General features: G+C 38.1%; 1 protein-coding gene across 5 annotated transcripts in view; it reads right to left on the bottom strand.

Moving 5' to 3' along the window:
* Positions 1-26979, bottom strand: part of ZNF516 (zinc finger protein 516) — a 144226-nt gene that overhangs the window by 52051 nt on the left and 65196 nt on the right. For all 5 annotated transcript variants that reach the window (XM_081952282.1, XM_081952284.1, XM_081952283.1 and 2 more), the window contains exon 2: positions 12494-14492. In XM_081952282.1, coding sequence (XP_081808408.1) covers positions 12494-14300 — 1807 coding nt within the window. In that variant the 5' untranslated portion in view covers positions 14301-14492. The remainder of the gene's footprint in view (positions 1-12493; positions 14493-26979) is intronic.

Below are 26979 nucleotides of genomic sequence, written 5' to 3'. Positions count from 1 at the left end.
ATTAGCAGGCTTGGATTTAACTGATTTTTTAAAATTTTATCAAGTTAAGCAAACCTGATTAAATGACTCTGTTTTGCTCATTGCTGTTCAATAATGTTTTTCCTATAGATTAATAAAAAAAATTTTCTTGCAAAGAAAAAAAAATGCTACCAGAAAAATGCTATGTGTTTTGAGAAAGGCTTTTTTTTAAAGAGCTCTTTTAAAACTCAACAATTTGTATGCTGTTGTGGTCTTTTAAATCTGACTGAAAGTATTGCCTCAATATGGATTCTTTTTTTAAAAATGCAGATATGCTGATAAAATATTAATTTGCTGAAACTGCCACACCAGCAATCCATGTTAATATGATTCTGGATTAAATAAACATCTATTAAATGCATACATTTTCTTCTTGACTTGTCCAGTGTTAGAACCTACCAAGAACTGTAGATTTTTCAAGTGTGTGGTTTGACTAAAAGAATTAACAGGCTATATTGAAAAAGGATACTGATATCCGATTTGCAGCAACTGATGATACCTGATGATTTTATTTGTCAAAAATTAAGTTTTGGGGCTTTATTTTTTCTTTTTTTGCACAAAGAAACAAAAGAGTAAGACGAATGGGGTAGGGAGTTTTTCAGTTTATAGTTTCCCAGGCCTATTTCTTTTTTTCCTTTTCTATTCCAATTATCATGCTTATTAATATTGAGATTATATTACATTGTTAGTGCCTCAGCAGGTGGCAGCACCTGGTTTATCTTGTCTGAGCTCAGAAGATAAGCAGACACTGAGATCTCAAGGATAGACTGAGAATTCAGCAAAAAAGAGGCAGTGGAAAAGTATTTTCCTAGTAATGCCAGGAAAACTGCACGTATACATGAAATTATCAAGAGTCATATTTGACCCAAAGGATACTTTATTTTTAACCTTGTAAATTCTGTCAATCACATATATGGGGGGATATACATACATACATACATACATACATACATACATACATACATACATACATACACACACACACACACACACACACATCAGACTGAACATTTTGTGTCTGTGTGTGTTAATTTGCACCATCACCAAATAGAATGAGGGGTACTTTGAAAATAATAATAATACCAGTAATTTAATGTGAATTACTATATATAGTGTCAAATGTGATTTGAACTACATTTGACTTTAAAATGTTTCTGTATGGCACACCAATACATCTGACATAAATAGCATAAATTAAATATTTTTTTCTTTTCAAATTATACTTAGTTCTTATAAATTCTTCTACACTTTCCTAATTTTGAACTTTTTCACATTTCCAAAAAACTTTAAGCTCTGTTTAAAAACAAACCAAATCTTTTGTTTAAATCAAGTTAAATGCCAAAGCATAAAAAGTACACCTGGGATAGAAGGAAAGAAAATAATGAATGCTTAATTATTAGCTGGATTTATACAATTCTTGAGTATAATTTTGTGCAATGGTTACAGCAGAAGAAAACAACATGTAATTACTGGTTCTTCAAAATGTTTGCTGCTACTCCCATACCGCACTGCAGTAAAAAAAAATGCTTGAATCATCCAACGTTTCAATCTGTGTATGTAAACAGTCTTGATAAGTGAAACAATCTTGATATTTGTGTGTGTATGAGAGAGAGAAAGAGAGGGGGGAGGGAGAGAGAGAGAGAAAGAGAGAGACAGAGAGAGAGAAAACGAGAGAGATATTTTGTTTTTCAGTGTCCATGCAGTGTCCCCAAAGAATCAGAAACATACATATTCAAGCTGCTTTGAATTGTTTTCCTCCTCCTGAACTCTACTCCTTTTCTCTTCATTCTGTCAAAATACTTGAATAACATCAAGTTTAAAAGTTTATTTCTCCCCAAATATTTTGTAAATTAACTGTTAGTGACTCCTCAATATGGCATTTTAACCCTCCCTCCCTTCCTTCTTGGCCAAGTGTGATTGGACACACAAGGAATTTGTCTCCGGTGCATAAGCTCTTTGTGTACATTAAAAAACAAAACAAAATGGTAAGTCATAGATCATAAATCATAGGGTACAATCATAAATCATAAGATATCACTAGGAGAAGGTAGTAGGAAGATGAGAAAGATGAGACAGTGAATTGAGATGAAATATATTAAAAATGAAGAAAGAAGAAAAGACGAAGGTCAGACGATATTTACTTATTCATCTGTCTGCCCTGCTGAGACAATTTTAAATGTATACATAATAACAATAATATCTGCCTATCCCATGTCTTTGGGACAGACTCAATAGATGGATAAAAATTTCACATCCAGTCTAAACATCTGGTTGACAAAATCATAATAATAATTAGACAATTGCAAAAGGCAGCTTCACTAGGAACGGCCTACTCCAGGCCTTGGGAAGGACTCACTCAATAGATAGATAGAAATGCCAAATCCAGACCAAAGATCTAGCTGACTGTGTGACCAACCATAATAACTGGATGATCAAGAACCCAGAAATAACAGGAAACATAAAAAACTTTGTGTAAAGACCAGTGATACAATGGAAGACACAGTTGCTGGTCAATGGTGATAGGGAGAGTTTAATATCAACTTGAGAAATTTTTCAAGGTGACTATCACGACTAGTATTTGGCATTGCACTGATTTTAACGTCAACAACACTGAATAAATCAAGCTATGGCTATCAAACATCAAAAACATCTGCCAGGCTATCCCACGAACCTAACAGCTACAGATTCACTTTACCACAATGGTAATTCACTTAACAAATGTTGTAAAAACAGATCAGTCACGTGTTTAATGACTGGCACGATTTAGGATCATAATTCTAAGTTCAATTACATTTATAAGTCACCGACTATCCATGATGATGATCTCCCAACCTTCTCTGATTTCTTTAGGGTGGTCACAAAAAGGTTAGGGTTTCATGGGCTGCATTTCTTGAATCACAGACTCTTCCTCCGAATCCTCTTCAAGATCTAGGGCTCTGGGAGCAAGCATCAGGAATTGCTCATTCATTCATTCATTCATTCATTCATTCATTCATTCATTCATTCATTCCTAATTCAGTTTTCCTATCCCACAATAGAACAAAACCACCAGATACAGAAATCTTCACATGACATCTAAACACAGATTTTTAGTGTTTCTTGTTCTCATGCAGGTCAAACACATAACCAGTGAACAATAAGCCTGGATTTGGATAATATAATAATTCAGGGATGGACAATTAACATCCTGCATGGACTCCTTCTACATTAAACTTGCAGTCCCAAGATTTTGCAATACTAGGCCCTGAAATCTGTTGGTAAATCAACAATTTTGATAGCCCTATTTTCTATCTATATTTCTTCCACCAAGCAATGTACTATTCTGAGTTAAAACAATCAGTCACAACCCCAGACCATAAAAGTTGAAAAGTTCAACCTCACCAAAGTAACTACGCCCCTGTGACCCCCAGAGGCTTATTCTCTCTCACACACATACACACATCCCCATCTGTATTAAAAAAAATGCTCCTGATAGGGGAAGTTGCTCAGTCTGCATTAATTGATGTTATACCACTGATAATGCTTCTTGTTACTTTTACCTTATATGAAAGATAGGCATAAAGGCTGAAGCAATGTCATGCTCCTTATTCATAGTAAATCAGGTTTAAGCTAGCAGTTTTGGGTTTTGGGAAGAAACCTGCTAATGTCAAAAAGTTTACAGATACTTTAAAAATTACTACATTATTCTTTACTATACTCATCGCCAATGATTGTTTGGCAACCATAACAGCTACTAATTTTAAAAACAACTTAAAAAAAACATGTTCACGTATGCAAGTTACTTTGTTGTATAAGCTGCCAACAGCAGCCAGATGGAAACAAATATATTAAATGGGAGAACATTTCGTTATACTGAGTTTGAAATTAAGTGGCAAAAGAAGTTTTAGGGGATCTAGTATGCTCCTTAAATTGTGTTTTTTTAATGTTTGGACAAACAAGTATTAACTACCTAGAAAATATTGTATCATCAAGTAAGCAGGATAAATTCTTTATGTTAGCGTTCATTAATAATTTGGAAATTGAGACATAAAAAGGTAAAAAAAAATAGAAAAGCACATATGGTCCACTAAATTATATATTTATTTCACATTTCTGTCATGCACAATTCTAGAAAAAACCTCAAGCATCAAATGAGTTTTACATGATATGCAAGTGTAAAAGAATAATGCATATTTTAACTATGCTTTAATTTTTAATAGTTGTCACTGTTTTACATTGCCTGTTAAACATGTATTTGCTTTACGAGTTCCCCAGAGCACTTCTATTATAAGGCAGTTGTTTATATATAAGTAAAACAAATGATATATTTTGGGTGAACAAATAATTGAAAGATTATTCTTTCTGACAATGTATATATGGGTGTATGTATGTATGTATGTATGTATGTATGTATGTATGTATGTATTTATTTATTTACTTTATAGCGATCAATTTATAACATCTTATGGCGGCACAGAAAAAAAATCAGTCATAAAATACAATATATGTGTTTCTGTTCTACCTATTTAGTGCTCAAGGTGTTCATTTGAGACATAATGGAAATCAAAACTTTTTCAGTGGTATATCCTATTTGGAAAATGTCTCACAAAAAGATATTTCTATATAATGGGTTTTTAGTATCCCTGATTCTAAAACCCCTTTTCAGTGGTTTAAGATGTACCCCATTATTTTGCCAGTTTTATTTTGATAAGTTTGTGATTGTATATGCTGCATTTAGAATTACTGATACTGTTTGTTTTTATATTATATTGTATATATTTTAACTGATCTGTACATGACTGTACATGTATTGTCATTAAGGGGATAAAAACTATAATAACTTGGCCAATAATATCGTTTACATCATTATTTGACATACAAAGCACTTGTTCTTTAATAATCCTACAGAATAAGAATCACTGTTTCTGAGTTAAGCAAATGCAAAACCACATGCTAATTTTATAATGACTATTTAAATGTTCCTTTTGTGAATATATAACGTGAATGGAATAGATATGCAATGTGCCAGCTATAGACTACATAAACTCTGTATGGCCTTTATAGATTTGAAGGAGGTGTTAAATTCAATCCCCAAAACAGGCTATCAGGACAAAAAAGCAGCAATCTCATATATTTATCAATGTCTTCTCATGCTAATTAAGCATAAAATGGCATAATGCACATTTGATGTGGTTCTTCAGAGCAGCCTGTCCTTCTCATCACAATATCCATCTAAAATATCCATCCACTCACCCTGGCAATATGCATCCAATTCATGTCAATAAATTGAATCAGTTTCTAGATCAACTCTTTAATTAAGAAAAAAAAAACCATTATCCACCAATGTTATGAAGACCATACTGCCATCCTTTCTACTTCCCAAATGAGCATGAGACTCATGAAAATTGGAAAATTGATAATGTTAGATCAAACAAATCAGCTCAAACAAATATCTAAGAATTCTATTTTAAACATTATTATCCTGCTCCAAAAAAATGAAAATTGTACCTTTCAAGTTCAATGTGTGATAAGTGCCATCCTTTACTTATAACTGTAATAGACAGGTCATGATACATAAATCTGTAACTATCATAATGGGATTTTAAAAAATGATTCAGTCAAAATTTCTAAAGACTTTCAGAGAAAAATAGTGTAAACTATACTAGTCTCTGTATTGAATTCTGAATCTAACTATGGCATCTGAGATAAAGGTTTACACTATTTTTCTCTGAAAGTTTTCCAGCTCCTTTAATATAGCAAACATACTCATAATACCTCATTGAAATAAAGTCTAATTTAAGATTCTATTTTTCCATCTTGTGTTTTTCATGTATATATGTAATCACAATTTGCTATCAGAAAACTCTGCCAGAAATAAAAATTTAACTGGATTTACTACAAGACCAAAACTTTAGTCCAAAGACCTATATTTCAGACATATTAGAGATACAATTTGCAGTGATCCAAAATCTTTCCCACATGTTATGGATCTTGCGTATTAAGGAGTGTCCTCTGCACTCATCATCCCTCCATAAGGTTAGATCAGCAGCAACCCTTGTAACCTTTCAGAAGGCTCTGAAAACATGGTTTTGCCACTATGCCTGGTATCTGGTAGAGGTATGAACCCATGAAATGATCCTACTGTTTATAATCTATGATTGAACAGATTATATTTTATGGTTTTGCTGTTTTAAATTATTTTATTTGTTTCGGTTATTTATTGTGTTTGTTTATTGCTTTCTTGTTACTGGTGTAAACAAAACAGAGCCACAAATGTGACACGGACAGCTATATAAACTGAATGAATAAATACATATTGTGCCCAACATACAGAAGTTTTTACATTAGCACCCATAAAAGATTATTTATCTCCATGTCTCTTGAAGGAAACAGAATCAAAAGCACATGTCCTTCTTCACTGCCCCTTTTACTTAAATTGGCGTAAAGATTTAATTACACTTCTTCTAACAATCAGACCCAGCAAAACAGATGCTGATCTTATTCCTTCCCTTCTAGCAAACACTTCAGAGATTATTCTAAGAGTGGAGCTAAATTTTGCTCAATCACCATTTCTATTCACAACATAAATTTAGTTTAATCTGTTTAAAATCTCAGGTCCCTCAGGGCAATCATTTAAAACTCTCTAGTTATAATTTCACAAGCTTGTGATAACTCTAGAAAATATCTCTATTGTCCAACCTAGAGCTATAAGTAAAATAATTTAATTTTAATAACAAATGTCAGTAATAGCTTCAATAATTTAATAAGCTACACAGTGCTAGGACCAAAAGACTGAGAGGAAACTGGGAGCTACTGGGAAGGAAGGAGCATTTAACAATTTTCTCTCAGTCTATGGACCAATCAGGCTGTGATAAAACCCTCATGTGACCCCTCCCTTGAATCCACTAGAAAATAGATCTGTGTAAGATTTTTTTATTTTTGTAATACTTAATTCCTTTTTATTATAACTGTCTTAAAATTGAACTTAATTTTGGACTCTGACCAAAATTAAAAGTTAACTTCTTTAACAAATAAAAATATTTTATTCCTTTGATTCATTTGTATTAAATAAAAACAATAGCCAGATATAATCTAACTCATCCTTCCCAATTACAAAACCAATCCACAAAAAAACAGAAAGGAAGGTGACCAATGCTTATACCATCATTCCTATCACCCATCTCCTCCCACTTATGACTGCATGACTGTAACTTTGTTGCTTGCATACTTACGATTTATAGTGATATTGTTTCCTGATTGCTTATTTATACCCTATGATTATCATTAAATGTTGTACCTTATGATTGTTGACAAATGTATCTTGTCTGTTTATGTACACTGAAAGCACATGCACCAAAGACAAATTCCTTGTGTGTCCAATAACGCTTGGCCAATAAAGAATTCTATTCTATTCTACCATAATGCCTAATAATCGAGGAAAGAGCAGAAGATTAATACAATATATTCCATGTATTTATTCAACTTGACCATTGTGATGATGGGGAAAAGTATCAGGGCAAAAACTTAATAATGCAACTAATAAATTGACATTTACTTCAATTTGGGATTTTTCAAATGTTGACTTGCTGAATTTGCAGCGAGTTAATCCCACTCACCAGTTTTTAAAATTTATCTATAATTATTATATTCAGCAACCTGTTACACTTTTACCTTGAATTTTATTTTTTCGATAAAGTTTATGTAGTTCTGCATTTGACCTACTTAGCAGTACTTGAGTCAATGAACTCTGCAAATAGGAAGGGAAGCATAAGAGACTCTTGACTTTTATCTCACATAACCAAGAACAAATATGATAAGCAATTATTCACATAAATGTCTCCCAGCGGCTTCTTACATAATAATGCAATCTATTATTTTAATGTTTCTTTCAATTTGTGAGTCCTCAAATGATTTAAAATTTATTTACATGCCTCAGAAATACTTTGAGGTCTGCAAACAGCAAAGCCATATTAAAATATATTTGTAAACCAACTTTCATAATTAAATTTGGTGAGTTCTATTTGTTCTCATTATTTATTTATTTACTTGGCTGATTTACACATTGCCTTGACAAAATATGCGATGGGCTGAAAATAGTTAAAACATTGTAAAAAGAACTTGGAAATAAACAGGAAACAAGAAATAAAATAAGCTCTCCCCCAAAGTTCACAGAATAGGACTGTTGTCATTTGCTTCTGAAAGGCAGACTCCAACTTCCTATGAGATTTCCGCAATTCCAGAGTGACTACATAATAAGCATTATTTTATCGAAGACAATCCACATCCATTAGACAAGAAACTTTGTCCTAATGTAATGCCAGATAGTAACTGTACATTTAATTATTAACACTGCAATCTTATATTTTTACTATAACTTCCACTGAGATCAGGGGACTTTCTACCAGATCAGCGAAAATATCAAATTGATGAAGATTATTATTTCTTTCTCTGCAGGGTACTTCTGTCAAATTAAATTAGATGGGTGGTTCCAAGGAAGGGGGCCTTCCCAGTGTGCCAGACAGCTTACGAAATCCTCCCCCCCCCCTCCAGAGGAGGGAATCAAAACCTGATGCCAACATTGTTATCTTATCAGGTAAATATTTCTCTAAAATAAATGTTTAATTTAAAGTTATAACATGACCAGCAAGCGGCTGGAACAGAACCTTTAATATATATTTACAAGTTGTCCTTCCTGTTTTATTAATGTGTGCATGTAGATGTGTGAATACACATACACACACATTTATACACACGTGTAAGTCTCATCAATATTTGGGCAAATGAACAAAGAATTATTTTTTGTACCTGTTCTTCAGCCTGAAAACGTGAAACTCTTTCTGCCACAATATTTCCTGATAATTTGTTTTTAATGTTAACTGATGGTAGTATATGGTAGTACTTCATCACTAATAATCCATTTATGTTCAAATGCTAAACTTGCTCTAAGATATAGATATGAAGTAAGACATAAAATAAAATAAATTTCACATCTGACCTTACTAATGATTTCAGAAATGCTTTTTTGAAAATATTAACATTGTTAAAATGTTGAAGATTAAGTTAATTTACAGTGATGAAATATGAAAGTTTCAGCCATTACAAACATACAATTTAAAGTGTATGTCAATTTATAAAAATGATTGCAATAAACACATTTGCAAATGCTGTCTGATTTAAGTACTTAACACTCAGTGGAAAGCAATGATTACTTTTGGCCGAATAAGATAGGCTGACCAGCTTAAATGTGTCACTGGTTAATATGAGAAAAGCTCCTTGGTATAGCAACTCTAAATGCATTTTAAACTTCTCAATACTGCACTGATTATTTCTTTAGCTTCCCCCTGCATAATAAAAATCTGAAACCTCAAATCAGCTAACTCTCAAGGGGAAGAAATGTCAGCAGAAAGGCACTGTGCTACTAACAACGAAAATATATAAACAAGCTGTAGAAAAAAAAATCCCTGGAATTTAAGGGAATCTGAAAGAGCCTCATAAACAAAGAGAACTAAGCAATGAAAAATATGATACAAATGCAATCACAGTAGTGTTCTTTCAAATATTTACCCTGCTTCTTCTAGTTGAAGAATAATTTGTTGTATTTAGCCAGAGTCAGACTCTAAGGATTGCAGTAATCCACAGGGATTAATTAGCCTAGGAGTTTTTTGAATACAACTTTCAAAAGCACAGGATCAAAACGAAGAAAAAGAATATGCATATATTTTACTGATGATTGTTAAATAATCATTAAACATTAAATATTATCATTATTGAATCATGGAGAGCATCACATAGATTAGGGCAAAATAAGCACCCCAAATCTATCCAACAAATTTGTGATGAGGACAGTATGGCAAAATGCAGTATTTCTCTGTGAATTTTACCTTCCCCAAGTTTTATACCACCATATATTTTGGACATGCTACTGGCCAGGTTAGCTGTTAAGTCGAGAAATGGTTCTCTCAAAACATTTAGAAGCACCAAGTTGGGCCTGCTAATGGTAAGTATCCTAAATATATATTCTAAACCTAGGTAATTTATCCATACAATCTGGAACTCCAATTTTAATGCTCAGACGTATTCTGCCAATTCACAATTTTCATATTATAGTAAAATCAGTTTAACAAATTAAGGAGTAGTTTTTCAATGCAGCCTAATGTTCATTTTATAGCAAAAAGGAATTTTTGCATCCCAAAATATATTTAAATATGAAAAAAATACTTTATCGATAACAGTGAATATCGATTATGAGGGGGAGCAGTGAATGTTTTAAATACACTACTTTGAGACATTTGGACAAACCCATTTTTGTCCCAAAACAAATATGTCCATTAAATATGAAACCCACTAAACTCAAGTCTACTAAATTAAAAGATTACTGTAATAATATCAGATTTTTAAAAGCTTTGATGTAATTAAATCTACTATGTGAGTTATGTACTCAGAGAAATAGAGCTGTTGGTACAAAGTGCAATTCAGTGCCTAGAAAATAGCTGAGAATAAACCAACAACAAAGGTAAAGTTAATTACACTTGTCTTTCCTACTCAGTGCTTCTGGAATGGAGGATGCCAATCAGGTGAAACAGGTCTGCAGACATAAACCTTTCCTTGTGGATCACTAGTCCACAAGGCATACTTCAGTATTCTGGCATACTCCAGTAACAAAAATCTCACCTAGTTTACTATATGAGTATAATGAATGTTAAGTGGAAATTGACCACCATAAAAATACAATTTTAAGGAACTTGGTCAAATCCAGACATTAGTTCTATTAAACATTCAATCCTTATGCACTGCCCTTTCCCCTCCATCATTTTGTACTAGTTATCATGTTAACAGATAGTCTGAAGGACTGGAACCTGCTTTTAGCCATATATAGTAGTTCTAAATATAAGTAATATTCTCAATCCAGATTGACTTTTCCATGGACTCCGAGCTCTATTATTTCCTTCACATAAGGCAAACTGAACACCAAACAAGGTGGTAATCGTAGTCAAACCTTAATCCTAATAGAACTACCCAACTAACTGCTCGATCGTTTTAATAGCTTTAAGTCAATTACCAGCAGTCTTCCTTTAGCCTCACTTAGCAACCATTTGCAGCTACGACGGTGCTGAAGAAGAAACTTTATGATCAATCCTTGCATTTACAACCTTTACAAGTCTGTAAAGCAAAGGAAATCTTAAGTAAGATCATAAGCAAAGCGATGGTTTCACTTAATGACCGCTTATCAATTAAGTTGCCAGTCTGAAACTGGATAAACAAGGACTACCTATAACAGCGATGGCGAACCTTTTTTGGCTCGCGTGCCATAAGTGGGGGAAGCGCAGAGGGGTAGTGTGCGGCCGTGCCGCACCCATAATGCAATGTGTGACACACACCACAGTGCGCAGGCGCGCACTACAGGCGCGACCCCCCATTTTTTTGCATGGTTTTTTTGCCCTTCCCAGGTTCCAGAGGCTTTATAGGAGCCTAGGGAGGGCGAAAACAGCCCCCCCTGCCCCCCCGGAAGCCCTCCGGAGGCTTCAGGGACCTTCAGGACGCTTCCCTGAAGCCTCCGGAGCAGTCAAAATGACCCTCCGAGCAAACCAGAAGTCTGTTCCCGAACTTCCGGTTTGCCTGTAGGGCCGTTTTTTTCCGCTCTGGAGGCTTCAGGGAAGTTCATGAATCCTCTGGAGGGCTTCCGGGGAGGCAGGGGAGGCTCTTTTCGCCTCCCCAGGCTCCTATAAAGGCTCTGGAGCCTGGGGAGGGCGAAAAATGGCTTTAAAAAAGGGTGAACTCAGCTGGCCAGCGGGCACATGCGCGCTGGCCAGCTGACAGGGCAGTGCCTCGCGTGCCCTGACAAATGGCTCCGTGTGCCATCTGTGGCAAGCGTGCCATAGGTTCGCCATCACTGACCTATAATATATCCTTGACTCAATCCATGGCCAAAAACTATTTCACCACCTTAAACAGCTGGTGAAATTCTATCTGTGCTTTTAGATCTTTTATTTTTTTAAAAAAAAAACATAACTAACACTAAAGAGCCTTTAGTATGAACAGGTCATCCTCAACTTACAACAGTTCATTTAGTGACCATTTGAAGTTACAACATCACTGGAAAAAAGTGATTTATGACCCACTTGTCCATTGCAGCATCCCTGTGGTCACATGATCAAAATTCAGACAACTGGAAACCGGCTCATATTTATGAAGGTTGCAGTGTCCCGGGATCATATGATCAGCTTTTGTGACCTTCTGACAAGCAAAGTCAATGGATAAACCAGATTTATTTAACAACCACGTTACTAACTTAACCACTACAACGATTAATTTAACAACTGTGGCAAAAAGGTCGTAAAATGGAGGCAAGACTCACGTAACAAAATGTCTCACTTAGCAACATAAATTTCGGGCTCAATCATGGTCACAAGTCGAGGAATATCTGTATAAAGTTTTGCAAAAAAGAAAACAAGATAAAGACTTGTGAATTAAAATGCAGTTACCTACAGATACTTACATGGGGATGGCTCATGTATTCCTTCCTCAGAACTATCCTCAGGACCCTCTTCACCTATTCCAGAGGTGACTGAATCTTCTTGAGCAGAAGCAGAACTTGGTGTACTTGGTGCACTCACAGATCCAGAATCACCATCCTCACTATTGGAACCATATCTATCATGCTGAACTACTGAACCGCCTTCACTGAAGCTTCGGCGCTCTTTCCTGTGGACTCGGGAATGAAGGACCATTTGGTGATATGTGCGGAAGATCTTGCCACACTCAAAGCACTCGGTGGACTTGTTCTGTGATGCCCTTCTGCTTTGACGTGAGGATGGTCTGTATTCTAGGTCATCTTGACCAAGGATGCAGTTGTCCCCTGCTTGTGCATTATTGCTTTTCTCTGAACGGCCACCTGTGCAGTTCTTCTTCTTTGGATTACTGGAAGAGTTGGATGAATCTTGGTCATGCTTGCGTTTCTCTTGACTAACAAGAATATATTCCCTTTTATCCCTGTCATATGTGACATCAGCATCTGCCAGAACTTCATCCCATCCTAAATACTTAACATACTCAGAAGGCTCTGCAACTTTCCCTTTGGTAGCCAAGTGCCAAGCTTGGTAACTGTTGACTGGATCCAGCTCAGCTACTCTTTTACCTGACTGGCCCCTTGAAACACTTTCTATCCATACAGACGGCCTCAAGTTCAGATATTGGAAGAAAAACTGTTTTGCTATAGATGAATCCAAATCTCCATCTATTAGTCTCTCTCCTCTGGAATCACTGCAAATTCCTTGAGACTTACAATGTACAGAATTATGTGCTTTTAGGCTCTCCATATTTGTAAACAGGTTTCCACACTTGGTACAAACTTCATAGAGGGATAATCCAGTCACAATTGTCTCTTCTTGAATGACATCATTGATAGTGGCAATGGGCTCTAAATCACTTTTTGGCTTATTTTTACTCCCAGATTTTGGGCCATGAGATTTCATGTGGTTTTTAAGGAACCAGGGTTCTTTAAATTTCCGGCCACAAATGTGACATCCGTGGTCAAATGTCCCTCGATGCTTCTTCATATGAGCTTTGAGGAACCATGTTTGACTAAAGGCTTGTCCACAGACTTCACAAGGAAATTCTCCAGCACTGGACTCAGGCTTGCAAGTCTCAGGGTAGGCTTCCCCATTTGGAATTTGAGTTGTAATATGATCTCTTTCTATGTGGTTTAAAAGGGTCTCCTGTCTTAGGGTCATGTAATTACACAGCCTACATTTCAAAGGCTTGTGGACTTGATGTATGTGTTGCTCCAACTCTTTCTTCCCTTCAAATTTGCTTTTACAGAAGTTGCACTGAACAGTACATAATTTAACATCATCGGGCAATGCCTCTTTTCTGCTGCTTCTGAGCAAGATCTTGCTATCCTCTGAGGGAACTGTTCCATTCGATATTTTGTTGCAAGCAGAGGTGCTTTTGGTAGGGCTGGTACAACCATCAAAGCCTTCAAAGACCTTCATCTCATTAAGTGGGGCCTCTCCCACCGCCTCCACGTCATTCCTCTGGCTTATGGTGCCTGTTCTATGACCCCGGATATGGATCTTTAAGTTGCCCTTTTGGGAAGCTCTGTGATCACAGTAAGGGCACTTATAGGGCTTCTCCCCTGTGTGCTTCCTCATGTGTTGTGAGAGTGAGCTCTGGAAGGGAAAACTCTTGCCACAAATGCAGCAGCTGTGCAACATGGCTTTGTCTGCATCCACATCATTCTTATTCATCCTGTGAGGACTGGAGGCTCTTCGCAATTCCATGTTTGCACCTACACTACAATCCATCTGTATTCCAACAACATCAGTCAACAGGTAAAAGCCCTGCCCAGGAGTGGAAAATTATGTTGAAATTTCTATTGGGGATGTTTCTTACCAAGCCTCTATCTCTTCATTCCTATATTCAAATTGTTTCTCAGCTTGAGACCATTCTGGATATAAGCGTTCATTGATGTTTCTGAGTCAAATGGCAAACAAAACCTGCAACCAAAACAAAAGCACAACACCTCATTACTAAATGCAAAAGCATTTCATTTGAAGCACATTCACAACATTCTTCTTTGTTACTCCCCTTGTGACAGGCCTCTGTTAAGGTTTTCTTTTCATCTAAATCAAACTAAGTGCATTAAATTTCAACTTGGATGATATTATAATTCAGAGAACCCAGTAAGATATTTCATAAGCTCAGTAAGATAACATAAACAAACTTATGAAATAGTAGGTTCAGTTACTGGGATACAGAGTATGCATGTAATTGGTATGTGCTAAAAATAAGAACATCAATCTCACAAACAGTTAAATTTGTCTTTCCAAACCAAAAAATAGTGTGCATGTAGCTTCAATTTAATAAGCCCTTTCTTGAAGTAACTGTAATATTTTAAGTCTGTGGTTTTATACACATGTATAATTTCATGAAAAACAGCCAAAATTGTGTTTGTCTAGAGATAAAGGATTTCTGTAGGACCAGTAAGCTAACCTTGTTAAAAAACGTTTTCTTAAACATGCAGACATACAGAAAAGGATGCATCTTATTTTAGTTAAATAAAATTCCTATAAACAAGCCCATTAAATGAACAACTCTGACAATTTTTTTAGTTGATTGCTAATATCCTTTTTAATACAAATAAAGTTATAGGAATGTGTTCACAATTTTGCTACATTAAAATCTGTAGAAAACTTCATTTTTACACGTTAGAGGAGGAACATCTGGTATTTTCTGTAGTACCGATTCCAAATTAGATGCTGTTTTTTTCTGCCCTGCAAATAAATGATCTATACATGCATATACAATCTCCTTTATATACTGAAGAACCTTTCTACTTGTTTATTACAAGTGCTTCATGTTTAATGGAAATATACTTTCTTTTTTTTTAATCTACCCTGCTTTTTAAGAAAAAAATAATCCTGTCTCTCTGTTGGTGAAGATGCATCTAATTTACAAAGTATGGATCCACGGGTAACCTTTGTATACCTAATACTTCAAAAGGAGGATTCACATTTCTGCTTCGAGGTATCTATATTTCTACCCCACCTAATTTTAATTCTCCTCCCAGAAAGTATGTGCCACAGGATAGATTTTATGTAAAGCATCTCCCCAAAGCGATTATTCCTGAAGTATATTAACCAATTTATATGAAGAGCATGGTAGATTTAAAACATTTTAAGACCAGGAATACATAGATCCAGTTCTGTGAATCAGTAATGGAAATGTGTTCTGGTCTGATCTGTTGCCATAATTCAAATCAAAGCTTTATTTAGGGCCTTCAGGTCAGAGATCAGAACAATGAAACATATAAATCTGTAATTATTATTTTAAAAACATATAAAATACAATATACCCTGTCTTCCTGAAAATAAGGCCTCCCCGGATAATAACCCCAGTCGGGCTTTTGAATGCATCCGCCTAAAATAAGCCCTCCCCGAAAATATTGCAACCCAGCAGCAGCCATGAGGTGACATCCAGTTCTGTGAATCAGTAATGGAAATGTGTTCTGGTCTGATCTGTTGCCATAATTCAAATCAAAGCTTTATTTAGGGCCTTCAGGTCAGAGATCAGAACAATGAAACATATAAATCTGTAATTATTATTTTAAAAACATATAAAATACAATATACCCTGTCTTCCTGAAAATAAGGCCTCCCCGGATAATAACCCCAGTCGGGCTTTTGAATGCATCCGCCTAAAATAAGCCCTCCCTGAAAATATTGCAACCCAGCAGCAGCCATGAGGTGACATTCTCGCCGTCTCCTGCACCTCAAAAATAATAAGCCTTCCCGAAAATAAGGCCAAGTGTTTATTTTGGAGGATCAAAAGAAAATAAGACCCGGTCTTCTTTTCGGGGAAACACGGTAGATGTATACAAAATACATTATTATAGCAACTGTAATATAATTAGCAGTGGCAATCATGAAAATTCTTGCTACACTTCAACTGTAGGTAGGAAGGATAAAACAAATGGTAGCAAAAAATATTCTTGGAAAGATGTCAGAAGCCTGATGAGACAGAAGCATGGGCAGCTGGACATTGTGCTGTCCACTGGGGCAATTCTTTAAAATGGGAGAGATATGTATCTTTCTTGATTCCCGGTAGAAAGCAACAAAGGAGCATATGGCTTGTTCCACAAGGACATCTCCACATGTACATAAGCACTACTGAAAAAGGATGTTTTTATATTACTACCGTTGCAGAGGGTAGTGTATCCAACCTAACCAAGAGAATTTCAGAATTAGAATTAAAGAGAGGTAAGATAAGGGCATGTGGCCATTTGAGAAGAATTCATAATTTGTAATTTTTTGGGGGTAGTTATAAACTTTATTAACAAAATTTTTGTTTTGATTTTGTTATAAAGATGTATTTTTTCTTGGGTCTGATGAGAAGAGATGTGATATAAATAGTGCATAATTTTACCTAATTACAATAATAATAAGGAAATGCTAATGGATAATGTTTAACGATTTCTACATGTGTTGGCATTGGTAAAAGCAATTAGATATAAGCCTTTAAAAAAGGGGGGGGATGTTTAGATATCTTATTAATTGATATATATTTTTGTCCTTTCAGAATATGTTATAAGAGGGTTATTGGAGGTTTATTGAAATAGTTAATGAATGCCAGTAGGTGGTTGTGTCTTTAAATACAAATGATTCCAGATAAAAGCACGTTTAAATAATTCTAGCTAAATGAGAATGGTGGTACATTGATAGTAAAATTCATAAAGATTCTTATTTAAAATGTACAATTCAATATGAAGGAAGTATAAATAGTGATTGTGGTAGTAACGCACAAAATCTATTTGTAACCAATCGACACACTTTCTACAAGATGTAATGAAGGATGATTCCTTTTTTGCATTTCTGTTTAATTAAAATAATAAAAAAAAATTGGAAAAAAAAGAATTCATAATTTGTAAAGTTGGATACTAGGTTTAAACTGATTGGAAACTCAGTATCCCAGTTACATTGCTTAAGATGACTCCTGGCATCTTCAAACCCTAATGGACAGAGGCTTTCCAAAGGGAGACTAAGGACTTGAGTTTGGTTTGGGTTTTGCTAACCAGGTTGATTTAAAAAGGTATCTGAGAACCAATAGAACCAGACCCATGGGGCGGGGGTAATTGATTTCAATCAAAAATTAGGACTATTGCTTCTCAGCCATTGGGCAGTAAGGTGGCCCTAATAATAAATATTTCATTTGATTTCAACAGAGAATGCTATTTGCAAGTATACGTAGACTAAATTGATAATAATGTACTCTCTTGTTGATATTAGTGTGCTATCATGGTGTTTTGTCTTTCACAGCTCAATTCCATGCCATTAAAGGACCATGAGCAATGAATGATCTATATCTATTATCACCATGACAAATCCTATCTTACCTTCATATAACCAGCTCATAATGCATACCAGGTGTTAGATATTTGCATAAACTGCTGTAGTCTCCACTCAGGTCCGCCACTAGGGTGGGAACAAGGGGTTGTTCTGATTGGACGGGAGGTCTGCCAGATCCCTATAAAAGGGGAGCTGCACGACCCCATAGCAAGCTGGATCACTACTACATAATAAATAGAGAGCTGTTTGTCACTATCGTCTGAAGTCTGTTCTCTCGTTGCCCGAATTAAACATTGGCGACGGAGGTGGGATCGAGAGGCAGATAGGACAAAGATCTACCACCAGAATCTACGGATCAGATCCAGCCCCGGAATTCGGCGGAAATTCCGGCAGCCATCTCAGCGCGGCAAATTTGAACGCAGGACAAGATGGCGATGCATGCTCCACCGACTCCATACAACCCAATCACCGAGCATTGGGAATCCTACATGCTGAGATTCGAATGCTTCCTCGAGGCAAACGATCTCATGGGAGTACCGGACTCCCGGAAAAAGAATATGTTCCTGAGCTACTGCGGTCGAGAAGTCTTCGAGACGGCCAGGGATCTCTCGGAGCCAACCCCCATCCAGGCGGTAACATGGACGGCGCTACAGCAGACACTGCAGACGCATTTTGCGCCAAAACCTTCCCGCCACGTTCGCCGCCAGGAATTCAACATGCGGAACCAGAAGGCGGACGAATCCATCAATCAGTACGTTGCAGCACTTCGAAAGGCAGCAACGCATTGCGAGTTCAGGGACCTGGACGAGCAGATCCTAGCACGCCTCATATGCGGGTTAAAGGACATTTCATTACAAAAACGATTGTTGGCCAAATCCAATTTAAACCTGCAGATTGCGCTAGATGAGGCAAGAGCTTCGGAATCAGTGGACAGATCTATGAAAACGCTACAACGCGGGTACAGCGCAACCCAGTCCGGTGCAAGACAAACCCGGGTGCATCACGAGGCCACCGATCAAGAAACCGAGGACAGCGAGTGCGAAGACAGCCATCGCATGCGCAGCAGCCACACAAAACCAGTGCGGAAGTTCGAATTCCGTTTGCCGCCCTGCGCAAGCTGCGGAGGAAATCACCCCCGGTCTACATGCCGTTTCAGGAACGTTGTTTGCTCGCATTGCAACAAACTTGGGCACATTGCAAGGGTGTGTTGGAGCGAAGTCCCTGCCACACAATGGCAGCCACCAACGTATCGCCGACAGAAGCCCACCCCAGGGGCTTGGCGAAAAAACAAAGGGCGCCCAGAGAGAGACCCAAGGGAGTCAGCCGAGAGAGAGTATTCCCAGAGAACAGAGAGAGAGAGTATTCCCAGGGAGCCGAGAGAGAGTATGCCCAGAGAGAACCACTGAGAACCTATCTCACAACGATAGGGCAGGTCCGCACAAAGCGGCCTAAAAAGCTGAAACTCACTGTCCTCCTGGACGACTCCCCTTGCGAGCTTGAAGTCGACACGGGATCATCCCTGACGATCATCTCGTGGTCAGCGATGAAAAAGGCGATTCCGAGCCTAAAGAAGCGCCAACTACGAACACCAGACATCCTGCTTCGAGACTACCAGGGGAACAGGGTCCCCATCGTGGGTCAGGGCACGTTTCGAGTCCAGTTCAAAAACATCACAGCCCAGCTGCCCGTGACCATCGCCAGCGCACCCTTACAGAGTCTCCTGGGATTGGATTGGTTCGAAGCCCTGGGGCTAGAAGTTACCGGAATCAACGCCGTGGGTAACAGCTGCGCTGAAGGGATTTTTAAGGAGTTTGAGGATGTGTTCAGCCCCAGCCTTGGTAAGTATGTGGGAAAGCCAATTTCATTCAATTTGGATCCAAATGTGGCGCCAATCCGGCTCAAACCTAGAAGAGTGCCTTTTGCGCTCCGTCCAAAAATTGATAAGGAAATCGATAAGCTCGTAGAGCAAGGGATCCTTGAACCAGTGGATCACGCTCGCTGGGAAACCCCAATCGTGACCCCCGTTAAGCCGGACGGGTCAGTCCGTATCTGCGCGGACTATAAATGCACAATTAATGTTGCCCTACAACAAAGCGCATATCCTGTGCCCGTGGTTCAACACCTATTGCACTCGTTGGGGCTAGGAAATTTTTTTGCAAAATTAGACATGGCACAAGCGTATCAGCAGCTGCCAGTGGACAGCGCCACGGCGGAGGCCCAAACTATAGTGACGCACAGGGGTGCTTTTAAATGCAACCGGCTACAATTCGGCGTAAGCATCGCTCCGGGATTGTTCCAAAGCGTCATGGAACGGCTTTTGCAGGGCATACCAGGAGTCGTCCCTTATTTCAACGACATCTTGGTGTCAGCTGCAAACGAGGAGCAGTTATTGAAACGTGTTAGGACTGTTTTGGCTAGAATTCGAGAAAAGGGTCTCCGCCTAAAAAAGGAAAAGTGCCAAATTAACGTGCCCAGCGTAGAATTCCTGGGTTACAGAATCGATGGACTGGGAATACACCCGACATCGAAGAAAATTAAGGCCATCCAGGACGCCCCCACAACACGAAATCAGACCGAGTTGCAGGCCTTCCTCGGACTTCTTAACTTCTACAGCGTCTTTCTCAGACAGAAAGCCACCGTCGCTGAGCCGTTACACCGACTTCTAGCCAAGAACGCGAAATGGACCTGGGGACGTTCCGAGGCAGCCGCCTTCGCTGCAGTCAAGCGCCTGCTGACTACCGACTCTCTACTCATACAGTACAGCCAAACCCTACCACTGGTATTGACCTGCGATGCATCACCTTTCGGCGTAGGCGCAGTATTCAGCCACAGAATGCCAAACGGGAACGAAGCCCCCATTGCATTCTACTCAAGAACTTTGTCTTCGGCGGAACGCAACTACAGCCAACTGGACAGGGAAGCGTTAGCCGCTGTGGCTGGAGTCAAGCGTTTCCACGAATACCTCTACGGCCGTGATTTCGAACTTATCACGGACCACAAACCATTGCTGGGTCTTCTGGCGGGAAACCGCCCCACACCGGTCTCCCTCTCCCCGCGCATGACCAGGTGGACTGTTTTCCTGGCTGCGTATTCCTACAAACTGGTACATCGACCGGGTTCCACATTGGGGCATGCAGACGCGCTCAGCCGCTGCCCGTTACCGGAACTGTTAACTGACCCCACTCCAGAAGTACCAGTCCTTTTGATTGACTGTTTGGACACAGGGCCAGTTTCTTCCGTGGACGTTGCTAGGTTTTCTGCTAAGGACAACGTAATCAGACAAGTGCAAACTTGGGAATGGAGGGGGTGGCCCAAAGGGATTGTGGGACCCGAATTCAAACTGTTTTGGTCTAAGGGTGATGAACTGTCGGTTTTAAAAGGTTGTTTATTGTGGGGGGATCGAGTTGTTGTACCGTACAAACTGCGGAGAAATGTATTAGAGGCTTTGCATGTTGGGCATCCAGGGATCGTAAGGATGAAAGCATTCGCTAGGAGTTACGTTTGGTGGCCTAACATGGATAAGGAGATAGAGGAATGGGTAGCCACTTGCAATCCGTGCCAGGAATCCAGACCAGCCCCCCCTGAAGCACCCGCTACGGAGTGGGACAAACCGAAAGCACCCTGGTCGCGAATACACATAGATTTCGCAGGGCCAGTGCAAGGGCAAACGTTCTTAATAGTTGTGGACGCATACTCCAAATGGTTAGAAGTAGTCCTGATGACTTCGATCACGGCAGAGGCGGTCATCAAGGTACTTCGGCGACTTTTCGCCACACACGGCCTGCCCAACCTCCTGGTCTCCGATAACGGGCCCCAGTTCACGGCCATGCAATTCGAAGCGTACTTAGCAAGTCAGGGAATTCGGCATGCCCTCGTCGCGCCATTCCATCCGGCATCGAATGGACAGGCGGAAAGAATGGTGCGTTCTGCAAAAGAGGCCCTCGCTAGGATGGGCCCAGGTGATTGGCAAACACGGATCGATCATTATCTTTTAATCCAACACATTACCCTTAGTGCCACGACGGGAAGGAGCCCCGCTGAACTCATGGGTCGCCGATTAAGGTCTCACCTGGACCGATTACACCCAAATTATTCTGCCACATCGCCCCCAGACTCCACAAGCAAAATTCGGAACTTTAGCATAGGGGATTCGGTATACGCCCACAACTATGCAGGGGGGACACTGTGGATTCCGGCAAAGGTAATAGGTATCACTGGTCCTCATTCCTACTTGTTAGAATTGGAAGACGGCAGGAATTGGAAAAGACACATCGACCAACTCCGAGGTCGCCTAACGCACTCCAACCTACGATCATCGAATGAAGAACTCATCCCATCAGAAAGACTGCCGATTCAACAACCCGAATCTCCCAGCACAGACGACTACGGCACCGCAGAGCCTGGAGTGGAACCTGAGGCCAACGAAAGAGCGGAGCAGCCTCCCAGTGAAGGGAATCTACCATCCCCAGCCAGGGCAACGGAACAGAAAGGACACTCAGATCTCACGCCCGCTCCGGCACAACCCGAACTTCACAGGTCCACCCGAGCAAGGCAGAAACCGGCATACTTACAGGACTTTGTCACTAACTGGAACGCTCCATCTAAGAGGGGAGGGGTGTTAGATATTTGCATAAACTGCTGTAGTCTCCACTCAGGTCCGCCACTAGGGCGGGAACAAGGGGTTGTTCTGATTGGATGGGAGGTCTGCCAGATCCCTATAAAAGGGGAGCTGCACGACCCCATAGCAAGCTGGATCATACTACATAATAAATAAAGAGCTGTTTGTCACTATCGTCTGAAGTCTGTTCTCTCGTTGCCCGAATTTAACACCAATGGTTTGTGTTAGTGCAGGAATTCTCTTAAGATCTAGCCAGAATCGAAAACGAAATGAAAAGTAGATGAACCACTCTGGTTGAGAATTTTTGAAGTTGCCTCCACACTTCAATGTCCCCACGTTAGAGGCAACAGTTAAATCATACTTTTATTTTAGACCAGTAATTATTATATCTATTCCACTTCATGTGCTGCAATGTTATATATAAAATCCCTTAAGAAAATAAGCTTTCACTTCTTTAACAGCAGTTTATTTTGTAATTAAAACTCTTCAGATAAGAAGTGATGCCACGAGATTTGTACAAGGAAACATGTTTTTTTTTTAAAAAAATTCAGTTCCTATCCTTTAACACAACTGTAACAGCAGAGCATTTAGGAGATATTAGGGTAGCAAGATGAACCAGAGGGGGGAAAACAGCCTGTCTTTAAATAGTAAGGACATCCTTGACTTTTACAGGAAATACCAGCAGGATATGTCCTTCAGAGTGAATATAGGCATAAGGGGAAAGTTAGCAGGATTTTGCCTTGACTTTATTCCCTCAAGAGCCATAGAAGAAGATAAAATTTTGCCAAGCCTTTTTTTTAAAAAAAAAACTGCAGGTGAAAAAAAACACTTGCTCAATAATATTCTGCACCATTTCAGGATCAGCCCCAGAACTGCCTGATCTCAGAAGTCAGTGTTGAGCTGAGTCCATTTATTTCTGACTCTGCATTTTCATTTGAATTGATGCAGTTTTGCAAATCTTATAGGTGGCCTATTTTTCAAGGGCTGGGAACTTTGGTCTCATCCTGTCTCCAGGATCCTAGTCTCCAGAAATGCTTAAAGCAGCAGTTTGTTTTATTCTGGGCAAAGAGATGTCTGCTATCTTTTTTTTATGTTCTGCAAGGCATTATTTTCAGATCTGCGACTGTTAACACTGCAGATTTACTCTGAGATCCTGTGCCCACATCATTTGCTTTCTCTCCCTCCCTCTCTTGAGTTAATGATGGTATTAAAAACGGGCTCCAAAATTCCTGAGAAAATAATTAGGCGCTTCTGAAACAGCACTACCAATAATAACCTTCATGGAGAGACACACCTATATTAAGCAAATACAGATCTCGCCAGTGAGAAATAGAGAAGAGAAGATTCACAGGATAGAAAACAAGGGAAAGCATGGAGCAGAAATGTGAACCCTTTTTAAAAAGGAATTTTACTAAAAGGTTCATTCTTGCATGGTTTTACAAGATATATAGAGAAACATAGCCCTGTCACCCACTCAGTACATATTTTGTGCTTTAGTATACTGGTCATGTTTGTCTTCACAGAGACAAAGAAATGTATTCTATGGGTTACACTGTAGCACTATAAGGCATGAATTAAAATACATCATTAACATCCTGATCCAGCTTATCTTACTACCAAAACAAAGAAACTATTATTTGAGCAAATGGGAGGGGGAAGGAGCAAGCCCATCACAATAATGAAGAGCTCCTTGCCCTAAAAACTGTTCTGTTACAAGATCAACAATTATAAGCTTATATTCTACAGATTTGGATCCCAAATGGCTGCATGAAGTGATGCATTCTCTAATGGGAGAGTAAGTACCATTGATGACTAGGCCTTGGGGCTTCTGCTGTTCTCAGACCAATCAATAATCCATTATGTCCAAACTACATTTCCACTCCAAAATAAAAAAAATAAAAGGGCAGCCAGTCTGCATTTAACCCATGGACTAGAAAACAATAGTAACAAATAAAAACAAACACCACATAAGACACACGAAATCTCAAGACTGAAATAATTATTTACGTGTATAATATTGAAAAAGCTATTCCCACCACCATTTTCAGTATATTCCTTCTTCTCTAGAACCTTTTGAACATAAACATAGTACACGCACACACACACACACATATATACACACACAGCACACAAATATGTACTCATAACTCTCTGATTAGATGAAATGCTACATTCATAATTAACCTCTTCAGAACAAAGGAAAAACACACCCCATCTTCAATAGATAAAATATAATTATCACATTTTTTGAAGTGCATTCGTTTTTCTGAACAAGGAAAAGCTTAATTTATTTTCATGTATCATGATTTTTATTACTATAAGTAAGGATCTCAAAGAATGGAAATGGCCTGGGCCTTTTTTGGATTTACCAACCAGCCTGAGAAGGTTAAGAACAGAACATATGGAAATTTTATTAAGGATATTTTAATATATCATATATCTTAGAACGATGGTGAGATTGCTTAATATACTGACACTGGAATACACATTTGGCTATATTTAGGAGAGACTCCTGGAAATTTATGGACTAAATCTGGATACAACCAACTATAAATCTGGGATAAGATAATGCTGAGCTTTAATAAAGTTTGAGGTATATTGTATTATTCACTCCAAACAGCTTAATTGAAATAGTTCTACGTTCAACAATTAATAACCCCATAAAAACAATACTCATCATTATTATTCATCTCTGGAATAACAAAGAACAACCTATCAACCTGACTTGGTCTCAGAATTTTGCAAGGTATAGTCATGTCACATCATGATGGCACTAGGTTTTAAAGACATTAAAATAAATATGATATCTAACAGTAATTGACTCTACAAAATACCACTATAAAAATCTGTTACCTCCCAATTGTCATTTGTTATGGAATCTTAATGATTAACTGTAAAATTATACAGAGAGAAGCCTTCCTTAAATTTTACAAGCCTTAGATAATTAAAAATTAAAGCAATCTCTTTTAATTAAGCATACTAACTATTGAATACCAACACAGTTCAGTGTCTTTGTTTGGCATCCTTGTATCAGCAAGTGTACAATTCTGTTGAGATTTCCCAACCAATTTCAACAACATCAACATGTACAGAAAAAAAAATGAGGATTCAATATGATGATCTTATTTCACTTGGTATTTGATTCTTTGTTGATAGTTCCTTGAGCAAGGGGTTGGACTAGAAGACCTCCAAGGTCCCTTCCAACTATATATTCTATTCTATTGTATTCTACCCTATCCTACCCTACTATTCTATTCCCAAGTACAGGTTTGAATTTATAGAGAAATAATACAACCAAACCCTGGATGAAGTTCTGATAGCTTTCTTAATAGCAATAAAGAAGTGACTTGCTATTGCATTCTTCCAGAAATTCTTTCTCACTTTCCAGGCAAGCTAGTATTCTTGTAAGGTCTACCATCCAAGCGCTTAACACAGCTGATTTTGTTTAGCTTATTAATGCCACTTGCTACAAAAATATTTTAAAAATCAAATTAAATAGGAAAAATTATTTTCAAGTAGAATTTGACTCCCTAGTTTATTCAGAATTTTGATAATGTGGATAGAAATTTCTTCAGTATAAATGGCAGAACACAAGAAATCTGATTCAATGCTAGTAAGAGGTGTTATAGAAATGTGATAAAGAAATAATTATTTTCTCTTATCACTGAATCATACAATTCCATCCAATGGCTCTTCACTGTGAGCTGAGATCTACCAGTTTAATAAAATATAAATGAAGTTAAGGATCATTTTTCTGAGGCATATTGCAATTATGGCATTAAGTACAGCAAGGATAAAATTACAGTTACATTTTAATGTAAGTATTAAGCCAATAAAATAATATGTATATCATAATCCATTTTATTAGAATATAAATATTTAGGGGAAGCTAAAATATATGCAGAACTAGACATCAGGTTCATCCATATCAATTCAAACTTCATATATCTAAGTTATCATCAAGGAATTAGAAGTGCAGACAGGTTATGAAAAACAGCCACAAGTTGATAAGAGTTCATGATATTTACATAGGTATATAATATTGGCCCCAAATATTAAATAAACCCACTCTGTAAAGATTATGACAATGATTATTTTGGCTTGGATGCATTACATATTTTTTATTTTTGTTTCAGTTTTGTTTTAGCACTGCTTTTTCAGCAACATTTGGAGCCACCAAATTCTATCCTGATGAAAAACATTTTAATTCCCCTCTTAAGTCAAACTGAATTCTTTTTCGATCTTAAGATTTACAAATAGTAAGAAAAGTCCCATTATAAGGTTCATAACCTAAAAGGTAAAACATGAAACAAAAAGCAATTAGGGGGGAAAAAAACAAAGAAAACCAGTATTTCCATACACACCCCAGTTCCACTTTTCTCTGATCTACAAATCAGAGGCAACCTTTCCTTATTTAACTGTGTGAAACCAGGATTGATACCCTGCCCCTTGCCACAATGTTCTCCTTGGGAGACAGTTGAAGAGACCAGAATGCGCTGCTTCTCACCAAAAGTCCCAAGC

This window comes from Natrix helvetica (assembly GCF_964273705.1).
Source record: "Natrix helvetica genome assembly, chromosome: 4".
NCBI lineage: Eukaryota > Metazoa > Chordata > Lepidosauria > Squamata > Natricidae > Natrix > Natrix helvetica.
The sequence above is the reverse complement of the archived record's forward strand: the minus strand, read 5'-3'. Positions and strand labels throughout refer to the sequence as shown.